General features: G+C 46.7%; 1 protein-coding gene across 5 annotated transcripts in view; it reads right to left on the bottom strand.

Moving 5' to 3' along the window:
- The window catches only part of Atxn7l1 (ataxin 7 like 1), a 221338-nt gene that overhangs the window by 120919 nt on the left and 83059 nt on the right, over window positions 1-17360 (bottom strand). The window contains exon 4 of one of the 5 annotated variants that reach the window (XM_021201792.2): window positions 34-367. The exons of the other annotated variants lie outside the window; for them this stretch is intronic. Within the exon in view, the coding sequence (XP_021057451.1) occupies window positions 282-367 (86 nt within the window). The 3' untranslated portion in view covers window positions 34-281. Of the gene's footprint in view, window positions 1-33; window positions 368-17360 lie in introns of those variants that run through there. 5 annotated transcript variants of the gene reach the window in all.

The raw sequence follows: 17360 nt of genomic DNA, 5'->3' as shown, positions 1-17360 counted from the left end.
TGGTGGTGGTGGTGGTAGTGGTGGTGGTGGTGGTGGTGGTGGTGGTGGTGGTGGTGGTGTAAATGGAGAGAAGAGCCCCACAGGTGCCCCCTGCTCTGTTCAAGCCCACTTCCTGTCTAGACCCTGTCACCAGAGTGTGCTCACGAATTCGCAGTACATGGAAGCTTGTCCACAATTCGGGGCTCTCTGCTGGGGTCTCGTCTTCCAGGAAGCCTTCCGCAGACAAAGCCAGTCCCGCGCGATCTTTCGGAAGCGCTGGGTGTCTTCCGCACTGCGCATGCTCACACCTGACGCTGTTCTAGGGCTTGGCGGCTCTCTGCTCCGCTCCAGGAGATGCTCGCATTTCTCTTGCTGTCTTGCTTTCTCCCTTTGGAAAGTAAATGCTTTGTTGGCATTTGCTGAATGGTATCAACAGGGCGCCTCTGGAAATTACATTTGTCAATGATTGCTCATGCCGTTTGCCTTCCCCCACCACATTAAAAACTGGCCGCTTACATCTGTCTTCATGATCAGGTTCTAGTAAAACGTATGTCCTAGCTTCCCCATTATTTCCTCTAAGCTCGTTTCCATATAAATTTTTTTTTTCCTAGCAGAAAGCCATTTCAGAGGGGAAAGGAGTGAGTGGGGAGAGGGCAGGAGTGTAATTAAACAGGGGTGGTCTGACTGGAATTCCTATACCTTTTAATGGGGTATTTGATTAATCCTTTCTACAGGCCCCATTATTCATGCTGTGATGAAATCTCATTTTATAGCTCTTAATACATGGACCCAATTTATCCACATCACATTGTATTCTAATACTTGTCACCCAAGTTATTAGCTATCTCCTACTCAGTGTAAAACCATCAGCAAGTTTGATTAGCTTATTCCCTAGGGATGATGGGGGAGATAAGAGAGACACAGAGAAGTATCGCCGACGACGGCTCTGTGTCCTCAGAGCACCGCTACCCAGCACCCTTGGAAGAGAACCGGGTGGACACAGTGAACCTCCTCCACCCATAGAAGGAGCTCTCAGTAGGACTCAGGTTGCAAAGGGCTGACTGCGGGTTCCCCCCCGGATCAGAGTCAACCTCCTAAATGGAGTCGTTTTGGTGTCTTCCTGATATCCTCCTCCACCAGCCAGAAGGCCCTCTTATTCCAGGACACCTCTTGGGTAAGAGTTCCTGCTCTACTAAGCACTGGCAGAGCAGGCTTGATGCGGGCTGCCGCTCCTTCCCTGAAGAGCTGGCTCTCTCAGCGGCCATCTTCTTCCCCTTCCCAGGAATAAATCGCAGCCGCGACCCTCACAAGCGGCTACGGTTCCTTCCGAACAAATCACCAGTCAGACCTGGACAGAAGGAGAAGAGGGGACTGCCGGGATCCCAGAGTGTCTAGCTCCCTTCTTCTCCTCAGTCAGGTTGAAGCCACTTGGTCCCAAGGATCGCAGTCCCCTTCCCTTGGTGCCCAGAGCCCTACCTACTGTTCTTTGAGATTCTGAGTCTGGCAAGATATGGGATTCAAGAGGCTGATTCTTGGGGAGATGCCCTTTCCCTGTGACACAGACCTTCATCCCCTAACCCCCACCACCCGCTTCCCACCACCCCCCCCCCCGCCACATGTGCGTGCGTGCCAGACTTACAGAATCATCTCTAACAAGCACACAAAGGCAGAGTGGCTGTGTGTCTGTCAATCCTGAGTCTCTCTCTCTCTCTCCACTCTAGGGAGGGGTCAACCACTGAGTTGTGAGCAGCCCTGAGGCACTGGGAGGCCTGAGGTATGATAGCAAGCAAGGGAGGCCTCCAGCCAACAGCTGGGGAAGTGAGCCACCAAAGGAGCAGGTCTCCAAATGTGGTCACATCTTCGGCAGACAGGTTGACAGCGACCTCGTGAGAGACCTGGAGCCTCTGACCCATAGATGTGTTTGAGCTCATACATCTTCAACCCTCCTCACTGTTAGATGTTGGGAACACTTGTTATACAGCTGTAGGTGACTCATACACACTGTCTACTTCAGAGGAAGGTCCTCAATGATGCCCTTAAGTTCCACATCATCTCCTTGATGTTCAGGAAGCCTGATCTTTGCAGTACTTCCGACCCGTCCCTGGCCTCTGCAGTGTATCCACACATCCCCACAGTCTCCCAAGAAAAGAGGATGGAGGGAGGAGCTCCCTGAGGCCTGGGCTTGGCACCCCACCTCCTTGCTGGCTGTCCTGAGTGACACCTGGCATTAGGAGAATGACTTTCTATAGAGGGCAGCCTTCTTTGGGCCACGAAACTCCCTCTCATTTCTGAATCCTGGGGCCAAATGACATCAGTCCGGCCCACGGCCAAATGAAAAGATTTACAAACAATATGTTCCCTTTAGCCACGGCAGGCTCATCTCCTGTATATCCTTTCTCATCACGTGCCATGTCCGAGAAAGGTCATGTCTTCTTTTGACTTTGCAGTTAAGTGCATCTGACACTGGGTAGAGGTTCCAAAGGGATTGAGACATAATTGGCTTACAGGCTGCAAGGTGTACCACTCTACTCCAGAGGACCTAGCTGCGTTCTGCCAGCACAGACTGCCATGAGGGAGGTGGCGTCTGGCTCTCCAGTTCCTATAGTATACGAGGGGCAAAACAATGTAGTTTGTGCTTATCGTTCCCCCACTCCGTGAGCGTGTGTGTGTGTGTGTGTGTGTGTTTCCTGTATCCCAGGCCAATCTCAAACACAAAATATAGCTGAAATTGAACTTCTGATCTTTCTGCCTCCACTTCCTAACCCAGAGCCTGGCTAGGCAAGTTCTCTATCACCGGAGGGACATCCCCAACCCACCAGGTGTATTTTCTGGTTTAAAAATAGGGATTTAAAAACAAAAATAAAATAACAACAACAATCAAAATCTACCTCTGATCTGAGAGGCATTTACTTAGAGAAACTGGAAAGGAAAGAAGGCACCTGCGTAGAGAAGTCCTCTCAAAGCACAGTCGTCAGGCCAGAGGTCCCCCTGACATCAGCAGGACCTTGCTAGGCACACATACACATTCACAGCCCACACTGGCGGAAAGGTGAACTCAAGGTGGGGCTCAGGGGTTCGCTTTCACTAGCTTGACTGTGTATCCTACTGCCCATCTCTGGGGTTAGCAGCCTAACTGAAAGGACCAGACACTAAATTATTCACTCCGCCATTCATTCCTTCAGCAGACAGTGATGGACTGCCTACTATGCCCGACACTGGGCTCCAGGGCAGCGACGAGACAGGAAGGAATGCCTTCCTCAAGCCTGCACTGTCTTCCGTCTCTCACTTTATGACAAAGCCTGCCAAGATTGGGGAAATCCAAGGACGCAAATGCAATGGCTGGGAGTCATGGGTAAGTCTTTCAATGGGCGGGAGGCCCACCAAATATGTCCCCTGTGATCATCCTGTCAATACAAGCAGGCCTTTCTAGAGTCAGTAAGTGGGCCTGGTACAGCTGTCATGCATGGTGATTCTAGCACACATGAAATCCACGACCTTTTTAAGGACCCACTGTGACACATGTTCATGTTCATCTTTTAATAAACCGGCTTGCTGCTCCCCTACCTTCCAGAAAGTAGCAGTTTGCCCCTCTTTTTTTTCTACAAATCTAAATAAATCTGATAGCCAAGATGTCTGGTGCGCTCCCTATGCCGAGGCTCGAATTTGCTACCTCCACTCTCCACTCTCCCGACTCTACAAGTAGATACAGAATCAGTAGATGAAAAAGAGAGTCTCAAGAGGCAGGACGGACCGGCAAATTCAGACTCAGAGAGATCTCATGTGTGCAAACGGCCCCGCAACACCCAGCCCTTTGATAGGTCTGCTTAACTAAACTCCGGTCCCACTCCCCCCTCTCTCACACACAGGGATGTCACGCACTGGTCAGCAGAGATTAGTAATTAGCTCAAAGGCCTTCCCATCTCCCTGAGAATAACCGGGGGGGGGGGGGGGGGTTTACATAGCCATGAGATCTAAAGTCTGCCGGGTCTGTGTAGAAAACCTTTGGGTGTCTTTCGAGCCACTTTAGAGGTTGCAACCGGAGGGAACTGAATGAAGCACATCGGCCTAACCCACCAGCTTCCCTTAATTGAGGCTTTTTTAAAACAGAAAGTCCAGCCCCTCTCTGTTTTTAACTCGGGAATGCTTGTTGGCTTTTGCTGAGACATTGATTTGATTCGTAGCATTCTGTGGAACTACAGACACGAGACATTGAGCTCACGAACTAATGATTCACTTGAGGGTTCTGGGACGAGAAGAACCTACCGAAGGTGCACTGGAGGCTGGGAGATTCCGAGAAAGCATCTCTGCCTGTGTAAATGGGACAGGCAATGAAGAGATTTGCTTATGGCTACAGTCATGAAACCAGGACCACCCCACGGGTACTCTCTACCCTGGATCCTGCTGGGAGTAGCTGCTTCTGCATTTAGACACCCATATGCTACCTCATTTATCTACCTGTGACAGGGACAGTGCTGGAAGAGAATCAAAAGATGACAAATTGCTTCTGGTTTTAAAGGAGCTGTTCAGGCTGGGTGCATGCCCAGGGGGACTAAATCTTGTGCCAAGAGCCAACACTTCCTCCCATTGTATGACCACATTTTGGCAAACACCCTCCAGCAAATGACTGGTATCTCCTTTCACCAATGGATGGCAAGATTCTTGCTCTGTGAGCCTGACATGCCAACTTCCTAACAATGTGTGCAGCAGAGGGCGGGCCCACCCTCTACTCTCCAGGGTGAAGACCAGGGAATAAAGCAAGAGTTCCATATGATAGTTTTCTCGCTGGAGAAAGACAGATAAAAGGGGACTAGTTTGCAGGATTCCAGGGCTAAGAGAGATACAGTATCAGTCAACGACTCAGAGAAAAACAGACTTGCAAGAGATAAGCAGTAAATAAATCTCCAGGATGCTGGCCTCTGGAATCTGCTTTGGAGCACACAGGTACCCCTAATCTTCTAACATCCTTGAAACAAGAAGAAAATTCATTGCAGTTTCAGTATGGTCCATCTGAGTCAAACAGCTCTCACAGCGCTCATCTCTAGGCAACCAGTGGGTCATGGGAGGCCGCTTATCATTCCAGATGCAGCCCTGTCCTTCCCACCTCTGGAAATAACATGATGCTTGTACTTATATACAGTCAAAAGAAATCTAAAGTCGGTAGGGGCTGGCTAGAATACCTTACATATCTTAAGCCTCTAGAGAGATGTTTCAATTAATCATATTACTTGTGTGTCAACCTCTACCATGAGTGGGAACCCACCAGGCCATACAAAGGCCTCACCGTGCTCATGTGTCCCCAAACCGGCCCTTCTTCTATCCTAACTGCTTATCCTGTCTTTCAGAACACCTCTATGGGTCAGGTTCTATATTAGTCCCATATTATAGATGAGAAAATTGAGGCACAGAAAGGCTGAAGGACTGGCAGAACTCACTTAGGAACAATCAGAGGACAAATCAAGCCCAGGCATTGTAGCTGGAGAGTCAAGCTCTTTCCCAATCCTGTGTCTGTCTCTGTAACCTAATGCCCTTCATACACTGCAGCTGGTGCCCTGAAGAACACTGGCTGACTTGCATCTCCCCTGATACTTCTCCCAACCCTCTAGAAGCCTGGGGTGCTGGGCTTCAATACAGAGCCTTCAGTGTGAGAAAGGCACTCACCCCCAGGCTCCTATTCCTACATTCAGGCCAGACTGCAGAATGTCATTTTGTGTTTGTTTGAGCACTCCGCCATGCAGCCAGAGACAGCCCCATAGATGGGCTCTGTTTGCTCTCCCTAGCCCAGCATCTGGACCCTCCCTTCCCCACTGCCAGTCTCTGCCCATGCTCCTGCAGCCAGCAACCGATGTTTCCCGTCTAACCTCATTATATATTTCATCTAAAGATGCCTCCGCGCGCGGCAGCAAGGCATATTTTTAGCACAAGCTACATGCCAAGGCAACTTCAAATTTATCATTTCTAATAATAACCGTGGAGCAGAATCACAGCGCCCATTCCACAAATGGGCAAACAGAGGCGGGAGGCTCCAGCAAGGTCACGGAGGCTGAAATGGCCGAGTCCCTCTGTCATACCCAATTCTCTCCCTGGACTACTTCCTCCTAACTTCCTGCTTAACAAACTCATCCGAGGCCTGGGAATGAGAATGTTGTGGAGATGGAGTTGTATCTGTGTTTGTGCTGGGGCTTCCGAATACTAACTAGCAGCTTTCTCTGCTGGCAGAGCTGCTGATGCCTCACTTTCTCCAAACCCCTTCTCCTCAGTAGGTTCCCATGCACAAAGCACTCATTTGGCATTTCAAGTTTGCATCTTTCTCTCATCTCCCGGCCTTCCTTGCTAATCAGCGTGGTAAAAGAATTTACTCGCACGCAGAACATAACCAACGGCCTGGAGTGCCTGCTAAAATGACCGTAACTTTGGTTCTGATGGAATCTTCAGGCTAGGAAATGAAGGGATAGATCACAACCCCTAAGCAGGCCAAGAGCCTCTTTCAGTCTCACTCACATGGAGTGTTTTTCTAATAGCTACTAAGGAGAGCTCAGATTTCCTGGGAAGGACTGATGCATAAGCGGGAGAATGGGTTACTTTGTTGCATTAGAAAGTCCTGCATCAGAAACTGAATTTGAAAACTTTCCTAAACCGGCTGCTTCCTGGAGTGAGCACATTGCTTTTGCAATTGCTGTGCATTTTGTTCACGGAGACAGTGTGATGGGAGTTCTAGCTTCAGTTCTTTTTTCTTTTTTTTTTATTTTTCAATTTATTTACATTTCAAGTGTTATTCCCTTACCGGGTTTACCCCCACCTCCTAGAAACCTCCTATCCTACCCCCCCTCCAGCCTCTATGAGGGTGTTCTTCCACCCACCCACCCACTCTCCTCTCCCTGGCCTCGATTCCCCTACACTGGGGCATCTATGGAGCCTTCATAGGACCAAGGACCTCTCCTCCCATTGATGCCTGGTAAGGCTGTCCTCTGCTACAAATACAGAGTAGGGTGCTAGCCTTGGTTCTAAAGTGTGACCTTAGTCTCTGTTTTTCGTTGTTTTTGTTGTTGTTGTTGTTTTCTCTTGGAGCTTCGAAATCTGCAAAGCTACCCCTCCCAGGGGGTATTCCCTGCGTTCCTCTGTAAGCCCAAATGCACAGACTGTGGGAGAGTGCTTGTGCACTCACAGTGAGATGCTGTGGCAATGTTAAGGCCCCCTAAAGGCTGACAGACACTCAACTACCAAAGGCAGCAGCAAGTGAGCACACAAGAGGCTCCTGGCTGTTTTCAGGGAAGCTATCTGCAGGGAGACACTGCTGAGAGGTGGCACCAGGGAGTGTGACCATGGGAGACAGCATCTATGTCACAATGTCAGACGCAGACAGCAACATAGCTCATATGTGCTCTGCACTCTTCATCCCGCCATCCAGCATCCTGCCATCCGGCATGGTGCCTAGCCCATCATGGGTGCTCAGAAATGAGAGACAATAAAAGGCAGCAGCCTAGGGACTTCTTTCCGTTTTTTGGGGGTAAAGAAAGACTGCTTTCTTTGGGGGGGAAAAAAAAGAAAGAGTGAATGGCTGGGTAAAGAAGGTCATTCCACCTGGGTATCGTACCTAAATACTTATTATATGTCAGCCCATCAGCAGACAATGAAATATCTGAACTGAGGAGAATTTGGCAGAGGAGGAGGTTACATTAGGCTCTGGGTTCCTAAGAGTGGCTCCCCTTTATCTTACCTCTCTTTTGTCCCCATTCATTTCCCTTTCCCTAATTGATATCCTTCAGGAATTCAACAGAATCACACTTCTTTTCTTTTTCCTGCATCAGATTATCACCCAAAATAATCCCTGATCCCTATGGGTGGCTCCCTACCTCAGTGACAACATCTCTAACAGCACCCCTCTTAAAGCTGCCACCTTTAACCGGCTTTCCACTTAGGATCAACAGGGGTACTTTGTAAGGTTCACCAGGAACATACATGGACCACACCACTACCACCCGGATCAAGAGCCAACTTGGTGTTCGCGGCAGCCAAGTGACAGCTGGGGCCAGGAGGCCCTCTCACCGATCAGGGAATGTCCCCCCCCCCCCCCCCGTTAAACTTGTGCAGCATACGCCTGCCTGGCCCAATTCAATATTCATGAGTGGGAAGTGGAGATCACATTTTCTGTTTCGCCAGGAGCGATAGTTATTTATCACGGCAAATGACTGAAACAGTTGTACATACAGTGCTTTCCTCGCTGCTGTAAATTACAGTATACAGAAGATTAAACTTAAGCCTAATGCTACCCTTGAGCCTCAACAGCTGAGTCCTATAAATGGATTCCTGTTAAGAGAAGAGAGTCTTGTTCCTGGTTACTATTTAAAAGTGTGTCTCTATTAAAAGCTTGTCTTAAACATACATTTACCAGACAGCCTGCCCTGGCCTTGAGCAAGCACTTCCTCGGGGCACTGAATGGTAGAGTCCCATCAAAAGACAGAACCTTGACCTCAGCAGAGGCAGGAATGGACTCAGAGGATCATGCAGAATTATGGATGATCACTCGCTTTCTGTCAATGGGACCTGGGCTGGAAGGGGGACCTTTTTTGGCTTGGGGATTCTGCCAAACATAAAGAGTGACCTTCAGAAATAAAATTATGCCAAATCCCAAACCACTGCACAAAGTTTCATCTGGTGACCAAGGATCTGGGCGGCATCAGGGAACTCTGACCGAGAGCTAAAACCTGCAAGTTTTCCTAACTGTACTTAGCTCTGTCCCAGTCCTTACTCCTTAATTGAAGTCGTGGAACAAAAGCACCATATTACCCAACAAGAGGCAATGCTGAGTCAGAATCTATGTCCTAACATGATTCTGCATGGGTCTGTATGTGCATTCAGGACAGAGATCCGAGTGAAGGCAAACAGGTGCTAGGATGGGAGAGCCTTTCTGACATTCCCACTGGAAATCATGGCACCTTAGAATTCTGAGTTCCACTTTAAGGATACATTTTAAAAGGAACTTGAGAGATAAGTTTTTTTAACAGGACATGAATGAATGAGTGTATCTCTCTAAATTTGAGAGATGTCTCATAAAATTCAAGGTATAAAGCACTTTTGTAAGATATTTGAGCCCGGAGATTGTGTTATTTATTGAAAAAAAAAAAAATCCGTTTCTAGTTGTGGTGTGGCTTAGCCCTTAGCACATACCTTTAACCCCTCTGGAATACAGACATGGTTTTTTTTGTTGTTGTTGTTTTTTGTTTTGGTTTTTCGAGACAGGGTTTCTCTGTATAGCTCTGGCTGTCCTGGAACTCACTTTGTAGACCAGGTTGGCCTCGAACTCAGAAATCTACCTGCCTCTGCCTCCCAAGTGCTGGGATTAAAGGCGGCTTTACAGACATGCTCTTAATACATACCTTTAATCATAAACAATGAAGGTAAAGTTAGTTTGTAGAAGGAAGCATCCATGATTGAAAATTATGTTTAATTGAATGGCAGACAAAGTGATGAATCAGAGAAAGATTTGACAGAATAGGACATGCTCAACTATCATGAGAACAGACAGGAAATAGAAGCTACTTAAGAGAATGCAATACAGAGAGAGAAAAGGAAAGGAGGAAGTTTTACTGGGACAATATTACAGAGACAAGTTGCAGAGAGAGAATAAGCTAGACACAGGTGAAGACAGAGCAAGCCAGAGAATGAGAAAGAGCCAAAAGATTAGAACATAGTGCCAACGTTAGTATGAGGTCAAGCAGAGCAATTTGGTTAGAAACTGAAAGAAGCTAGATTGATCAGTCAGCTTGAAGAGGAGTTTGAGTCAGAACAGCTGAGCTAAACTAAGCCAACAAGAATTCAGAAGAAACAAGAAAGGGTGAGCTTATTCAGAAGTAAGTCTCAGAGGCTAAAACATTCTAGGCCTAAATTAGATTGTATGGAAGCTGGAAGCTTCCAGGACTAAGCCTACATTAAAGATGGAGGCAGTTAGCCTCCAAGGAGACAATTACAACAGGAAAGTAAAAGTTACATTTACAAAACACAGTGAATTAGCAAAGTTCTGGCCTTCCACATTAATCAATGTGTCTCCAATCCCTCCATGAGTAAGTAGTTTGACATTGCACTGCCAATGTTTTAGGTTGTAATTAGCAGTTCATTCTAAGTGGTGAAGTATAAAAACACCTTTGTGTTGTTTGAGAAGACACAGGTTCTATTTAAGTTTAATTTTTATTAGAAATAAAGCTATAGTTCACTATGCATGATAAAATGCAATAACCACTAAATAAATACAAATTTTGAAATAAAACACAGGGGCAGATGAAAGGCAAGATAAATGAATACAAATTAAAAGAAAAAAAATAAGTACACGTATATTAAACAATCACAATAAATGTAAATGGCTAAAACTCACCTATTAAAAGACATTCTTAGATGGGCCTCTTTTAAAAGCTAAATATGTATTGTCCATAGGAGGAACAACTAAAACAAAATAACATTAAAAAAAAAAAACTGAAAATTAAAGACTGGGTAGAGATGAATGAGGCAATTACATATTAACCAAAAGATGATTGGATAGGCAGTGTTGTTCAGATAAAACAGAACCAAAGGCAAATTAATGGGTGCTAAGATACCAACCACTAGAGAGATTTGAATTAAGGTTATATGCACTTTACTGAACAACCTCAAAACTCTAAAGCAAAGCCATCCGAGTTACAGGAAAGAGGAGCATTTTACCACCCACTACAGGGGACTGATAACAGCTTCCTTCCCAGAAACTGTTGTGTGAGTAGGCAGAAGTATGGGGAGGACACGTAAGATGGGAATGAAATAACAAATATACTTAGCCCTACACTCAAATGAGAGCTGTGTAAATTTTCCAGTCACAAAGGAGACATTTATAGAAACTGCCCCTAGCCTTGCAAATCTCTACAAAAGTATACAGTACACTATAAACAGAACAGCAGAGTTAATACTCTTGGACCATCACAAATTAAACTAGACATCAAGAATTAAACAATACCAAGATCCTCCCCCTTGTTCCTTTTATGATTGAAAACGAAAACCACACACCTAAATTACCAGTTGGCAGCAGAGTGATTTTGTTCTGTGTGGTCTAGTTGCTATGGGGCTCGGTTAATTTACAAGGTATTTATCAGTTGTATCACAAGAATCAGGAAACTCAGATCTTTATAGCTTCACTATTTTGAGATTGAACTAAATTCTAGCCCAAGAGGAGGACGAAGTACCTGACTCCTAAAAAGGAAAGAAAAATCACAACCTTGTCCATAGCTACAGCACAAGAAGCTATGTTTGGTACATTCTCCAGACTGTGTCCTATTTAGACATATTATACTCAATATGCCTCACTAAGTCTGGTTGTAGAAAGGAGTTGTTCAACTAATTGGGTATCTTATAATTAATGCCATCCTGGAATCAAGAAATTACTAGAGTTAACAATTTGTATGGTTTGTTCTTTCGCAGAGCTAAGAACTTCTGAAAAACAAGTGAGGAAGACTGTTGTGCTTTCACTAGGAATGGCCCCTATAGGCTCATATATTTGAATGCTATGTCACCAGAGAGTGGTACTACTTGACAGGGACTAGGCGGTGTGGCTTTATCGGAACAGATGTGGCCTTGCTGGAGAACGTCTGTTACTATGGGTGGGCTCTGTGGTTTCAAAAGCCCAAGCCAGTCCCAGTGTTCCCTTTATTTGCTGTGCTGCCTGAAGATCTGGATGTAGAACTCGCTATTCCTTCTCCAGCACCATGTCGGCCTGTGTCCTACCATGCTAATAACGGACTAAACTTCTGAAATTGTAAGTCAGCCCCAATGAAATGTTTTCCTTTATAAGAGCTGCTACAGTCATGGTGTCTCTTCACAGCAATAGAACAGTGACTGAGACAGCTAGATACACACAGGAAAAACACAGCACCATGTGCCTCAGAGAAGAAGGCACCTGCCCATGAAATTACTGCAAGCAGCCCAAATCAGACGAATGGCTTCTTATTACAAAGATATTGCCCACCCAACACAATTCCAGTGCCAGCTATAGTTAGTCAAATATTTTTAAAAAAAAAAAAACATACACAGCTGTAGGTACAAAGTCCTGGATTCCATCCCTAGAAACACACACACACACACACACACACACACACACACAAAGGGAAGAAGGGAGAAAGATAGATAGGTAGATAGATAGATAGATAGATAGATAGATAGATAGATAGATAGATAGAATCCAAACTTTACAAAAAGGATGAATATAGAATTATATAAATGACTGGCCTGCAAGTTCTGCGGACAAGTTGGGGTGGGTGATAAGTGGATAAGAAGACAAGAGCCATCCAAAACTCTCCAGAATATGTACTGGGTAATAAAAGTCTTTCTGTTCCTCATGTACTACATGGACAGGGCAGGGTGGCTCTCAGAAAGCAGCCCCATCTACTCTTGGCCTCCCCACTGGTCTTCAAGACTCTCTGCACTCCCCTCTTTCCATCACCCTCTTCAGAGAACAAAGACTGAGCATAAGAACTGAAAGTTCCTTATCAACAGACTTTTTAGTCCCACCTGGCGAACATCACGGGCTCCAAGACTATGGCGGGGGCTAGGCTGAAGTCCACTTACACCAACAAGCTTCTATCATATGAACTTGGAGATAGTGCTACCACCAGGATGACACTAGTTACCACCAGAACTGACAGCTAAGTGGGTCAGTGGGTTAGGGCTCAGCCAGGGCAAGCTTCATGCTAACTGGATGTACTCCAGAGGGCCCTCTGGTCAGGAAGCTTAGCTTCTGTGAGAAAGGACTCATTTCAGAAGGTTGTAAATTAAGTCAGGGCTGACACTCAACAGAGAAGAGCAGAAAACCTCTTCAGGGGTGTCTTAGAAAAATGTACCCCTGGAGGGAGTTCAGGAAGAAACACTGCAGGGGGGGCGGGGGCGGGGGCGGGGAGAGAGCTAAGTACCTATAATGAAAATAAACAAATATATAACAAGGGTAGGCAATCCCCTCCCCCCGACCCCCGTCTTCAACAAGAATCTGGGGTTCCAGAGCTGTAGGACAAAGACTCCAGCTGCTTTCTCTGGAACAAAGTTCTGATTAATTCCATGGGAAGTGGAAATCCATCAGTGAAATTGCTGACTTGCTCTTTCACAGGCACTCTCTCCATTTGCATTTCCCCCTGGACCCATTCATTTCCCAAGTGTCTCCTATTCAGCACTCCCCAGTTTGCATTCACTTCCCAGATGCGCATACCTGCCTGGGAAAGAGCATCAGGAAGGTCCCCACACAACCGTGAACTCTGGCGCCCCCTTGAGTCTAGGAGGCCCTGCACTGTGAAGTGCCCCATTAGCCTTTCCCAGGGGCAAAGAAAGGCAACTGGATTTCGGACAAGAAGGCCTGGGAGGGTCTGCCACAGGCACCCCGGAAGCCAGTTTGCCTATGGTGTCTAGTATGGAATGCTTCTGGAGGAAGCAGTCAGTGACCTTGCCAGAAGAAAACAGAGTGTTGCAGATTAGCCATGAGTGAGGTTCTGACACCAGGGTGTGAGGTGACAATCTATACAACCATGACTGCTATTATAAATGCTTCTGCTCATAGTACAGTGCACATGGCCGGAAGGATGGAGAGCTCTCCCCACAGAGAGAGCCCTGTCTGGGATGTAAACAGTCTTTGCTTTGCTGTGCAGTTACCAGAGAAAGACGAGGACTTGCATTTGGGAGCACGTTATTAGGACAAAGATGGATTATTGGTAAAGCTGTTGTTATTGCCGAGTCGTATGTACAGATGCATTCAGTGAGAATGACTGATTCCACCGTGAGACGGACATGCTTTTGCTTGGCACTTTGAAAGCCTAACAGCTGCTTTGTGACTCTAGGAGGCAAGTCTGGCACCGCTTCCCAAGGACATGTGTCCAACAAGCCCTGCGCTCTGTTTACTGACTCGGTCTTTCAGGGAAGGGACACTGGGAAATGCGGCTGTGCTCATTGCTAAGGATGGGGACAACTCCAAAACGACCTTTTGAAGCAGCGCTGGCAACTTTTACTTGGATTTAGATAAAGCAGTGACTGTTACCCTAATTCAGCACTGAGGAACGGGGTGTAAGGGAGCAACCAGGGAGCAACCAGCGGATGTGCCAGGGATGAGTCAGAAGCCAGGGGTCACATTACAGCACAGAGCCCTCCAGAAACCAGCTGTGGTCACAGATCAAAGCCGTGGCTCCCACCACTTGCTGGGAATGGATGCCTGACCTGCATCCGCCTTTCCAACTGTGTCTGATCAGAGGCATCTCTTTCAAGTAGCAGATCTTCCACCAACTGGTTGTACCTGCTTGCATGGGCAAGCTGGTTTTTCTCCCCCCCGAGATTCATTTGAAAACTAAATCTACTGAGCACTAACTTTTTAAATCCAGCATTATTTATTGTGTTAACTCGGGGGACTTGATTTTTTTTTTTAAAAATTACATGACTGATTGATTTGGTATGGGTGTGTGTGCGCAGGCATGCCACGGAGCATGTCTGGAGGTCAGAGAACAACTTCTGGAGTATTTCTCCTTCCACCCTGTGAGTTCCTGGAACTAAACTTTAGTCATGAGGCTTGGAGGCAAGTGCTTTTACCCAGTGAGTCACGCTGTAGCCTCAAGGGGATCTAACAGTGAGCACAACTGAGTTCCTGGTGCCTGGAAGCTCCTATTCTCATATGTGGGTATGCACACAAGTGAATGTGTGTACACCCATGTTACACAAGATAAGGATTTGCAATAGCTGACCTACATACCAACACTGGTGACATAGCAGGTGCCACGAGCACTTTAATTTAACTTCCTTCCATCTATCTACCTGTTTATCACAAACATCTTTGAGCATCTTCCAAAAGTCAACAAATGTGCTCCATGCTGAGACTCACAGATGTTAAGGCACTGGACCAGCCCTCCGCAACTCCCTGTCCAGCACAGGGACTCTACTGCAGAGGAGGCAGGAGACAGAGGTGCCAGATGATAGCTTGACTGGGTGGCTCAGCACAAACACAGATCAAGTACTTAGGGTGCTCCAATCTAAAAAGAGGTCTCTGGCTGATGTAAACATAAAGTCCCCTGCACTTGGGGATAAACATGACAGAACAAATAAAGGGATTATTACAACTTCAGCTGGCTGGCCTAGCTCCTTCTTCTCTCTTCTGTTACCCACCTTCGTGTCTTTGGACACAGTCTATGAAACCCACTCTTCCCTTGGCTTCCACATCTCCATCCTGCCAAATCACTGGCCATGCCCCTTAAACCAAACACTAACTATTCGCTCCTGCCTTTCCCAAGCCAATCAATCCCACCCAAACCAGACTAACCCAGCCCAAGGGAACCAAATCCTTCAGCAAGTCCTATCACTAAAATTCCAAAAATAAAACCAAGTCACCCACCTTTTCCTCCCCAACCCTGTCCAGGTACATATCCGGACCCCCTCTCACTAACCACACATTAGTCCTGTTTCCCAGGATGCATGGTACCTTGGCAAGAATGACTTCTGAAGAACATGCATCACACTTACATCTCTGCCTCACTCAGACTCTCCAGGGTCTTCCAACCACACTCAGAAATAAAAACAGCAGCCTCTAGACGCTGGCACCCATGACAGTTGTTGTGGCCCCGAGTTACTCAGCCCAGCATTTGCTCTCGCTATGTCCTCTGCTGGGAAGGGCCTTCTTATGCCAGTTCCTCCTGTGTTTTGAGTATATTCATGCTCTGCAGCATACCAGATCATAAACTCAACAAGTCCAGGCCCTTCTCTACCTCTGTGACAACACTTGGCACACAGTTGGTGTTAAATAAAACACACACAAACACAAACGCATCAAACCCAGAAGCTTCCAGCTTCAAGAAATAGACCCCTATGGAATTATGAGTAGAGGGTTAACTGATTTTCTTTTGTGTGTGCTAGAACATGTGTGCTTACACATGTGTATATGTGTGTGTGGAGGTCAGAGGGCAACCTTAGATACCTCCCCGCTTTTTTTTTTTTTTTTTTTGACAGAGGGTCTCTCACTAGCCTGGAGTTCACTAATTAGCCAGACCTGCTTAAGAGTAAGCTCAGGATGAACCTGTCTCCACCTCTCCAGTACAGGGAACACAAGTGAATTTCACTGTGCCATGCTCTTGGACATGGGTTCTGGGGATCGAATGCAGGTCTAGATTCTTGCACAGCGAGCACTCTACTGATTGGTCCACCTCCCAAGACTCAGAAGTTTATCTTTAGTTAAAGGTGGACTGGATTTCGCTAAGGTCCCAAAGATTCTACCACTCTATGATTGCTGTAAGCTTGTTTGCTGCAGTTCCATTAACCTCACAGGGACATATAAAAGGGTATCTCATTGGATATGGAATTATCTATTGTTTGTGGGTCTCCTGGGCATGCTTATTTGTTGCAGGTCAGCAAGACCCTGAAGGCAGAAAGGATGAAAGAACGAACACACAGGGCGCGTGTCATCTTTTCTACATGCTCCCTTCTGATGTCTAAAGGTCTAATTCCAATGCTGCAGCTAACCTTACACACATCCTTGAGGACCCATTTTCCCATCCCCTCTCACATACCCACACCAGCAGGTGGCGGAGGTTAGCCTCATAGCCTAGAAAAGTGCCGAAGATAAGTACAGCACCTGCAACTTCCCCACATTTGCGGAGGGACAGAAACGACCTTCTGACACCACAGGCCAGCTGTGGTGCTGCTGGGAGTCTGAAAGCCAGCCTCAGCCAGTACACAGGGGAACACGCTCGGGCCAGGATGGAGGGTGGAGTCTGGTTCTGCTACTTTTCCTGATCTCGCACACATTTCTTCAGTGCTCCCGGTCTCTCTTCCTCCAGTATGAGATGAGGAGAACACAACCAAAAGTCCCTCCTGGTGATGACAGAGCTAAATGGGGCAGCAAAATGCTCAGCACGGAGTAAGTGCTTGGTAAAGGCCTGACCGTTACTGCTACTGCTTCTGTCTGTAAGTAAAGAGAAGAGCTAGGGACAGGGACGAGCTAGATGCTGTGTTCTCAGGCCAGCTTTAGACCTAATTGGAGCAGTAGTGAGTCCAGAATCCAAAAATTTGTCTTGCTCGGGATGGTGGCTCCCTACGTAGCCTAATTTGGCCTTGAACTCGAAATCTTCCTGCCTTTGTACCCCTTGGGCAAGGATCACTAGGGTGAGTACTATATCCAACTCAGAATAGAAAAATTGTCGAGTAGAAGAAAATAGTTTTCCTCGGTTACTGTAGATTCTTTTGGTTGTAATGCTTGAGTAGGCTATAATCACTTGCTAAGTAGTCAGACCACCATATATTTCCTTAAATCCATCTCTCTGTCTCTCTGTTCCTTTCTCTCCTCCTCCTCCCCCTCCTCCCCTTCTCCTCCCCCTCCTCTTTTCTCTCTCCTCCTCCTCTTCTTCCTCCTCCTC

Source organism: Mus pahari, chromosome 7 (genome assembly GCF_900095145.1).
Source record: "Mus pahari chromosome 7, PAHARI_EIJ_v1.1, whole genome shotgun sequence".
Classification (NCBI taxonomy): domain Eukaryota; kingdom Metazoa; phylum Chordata; class Mammalia; order Rodentia; family Muridae; genus Mus; species Mus pahari.
This window is presented reverse-complemented; position numbering and strand designations above follow the sequence as displayed.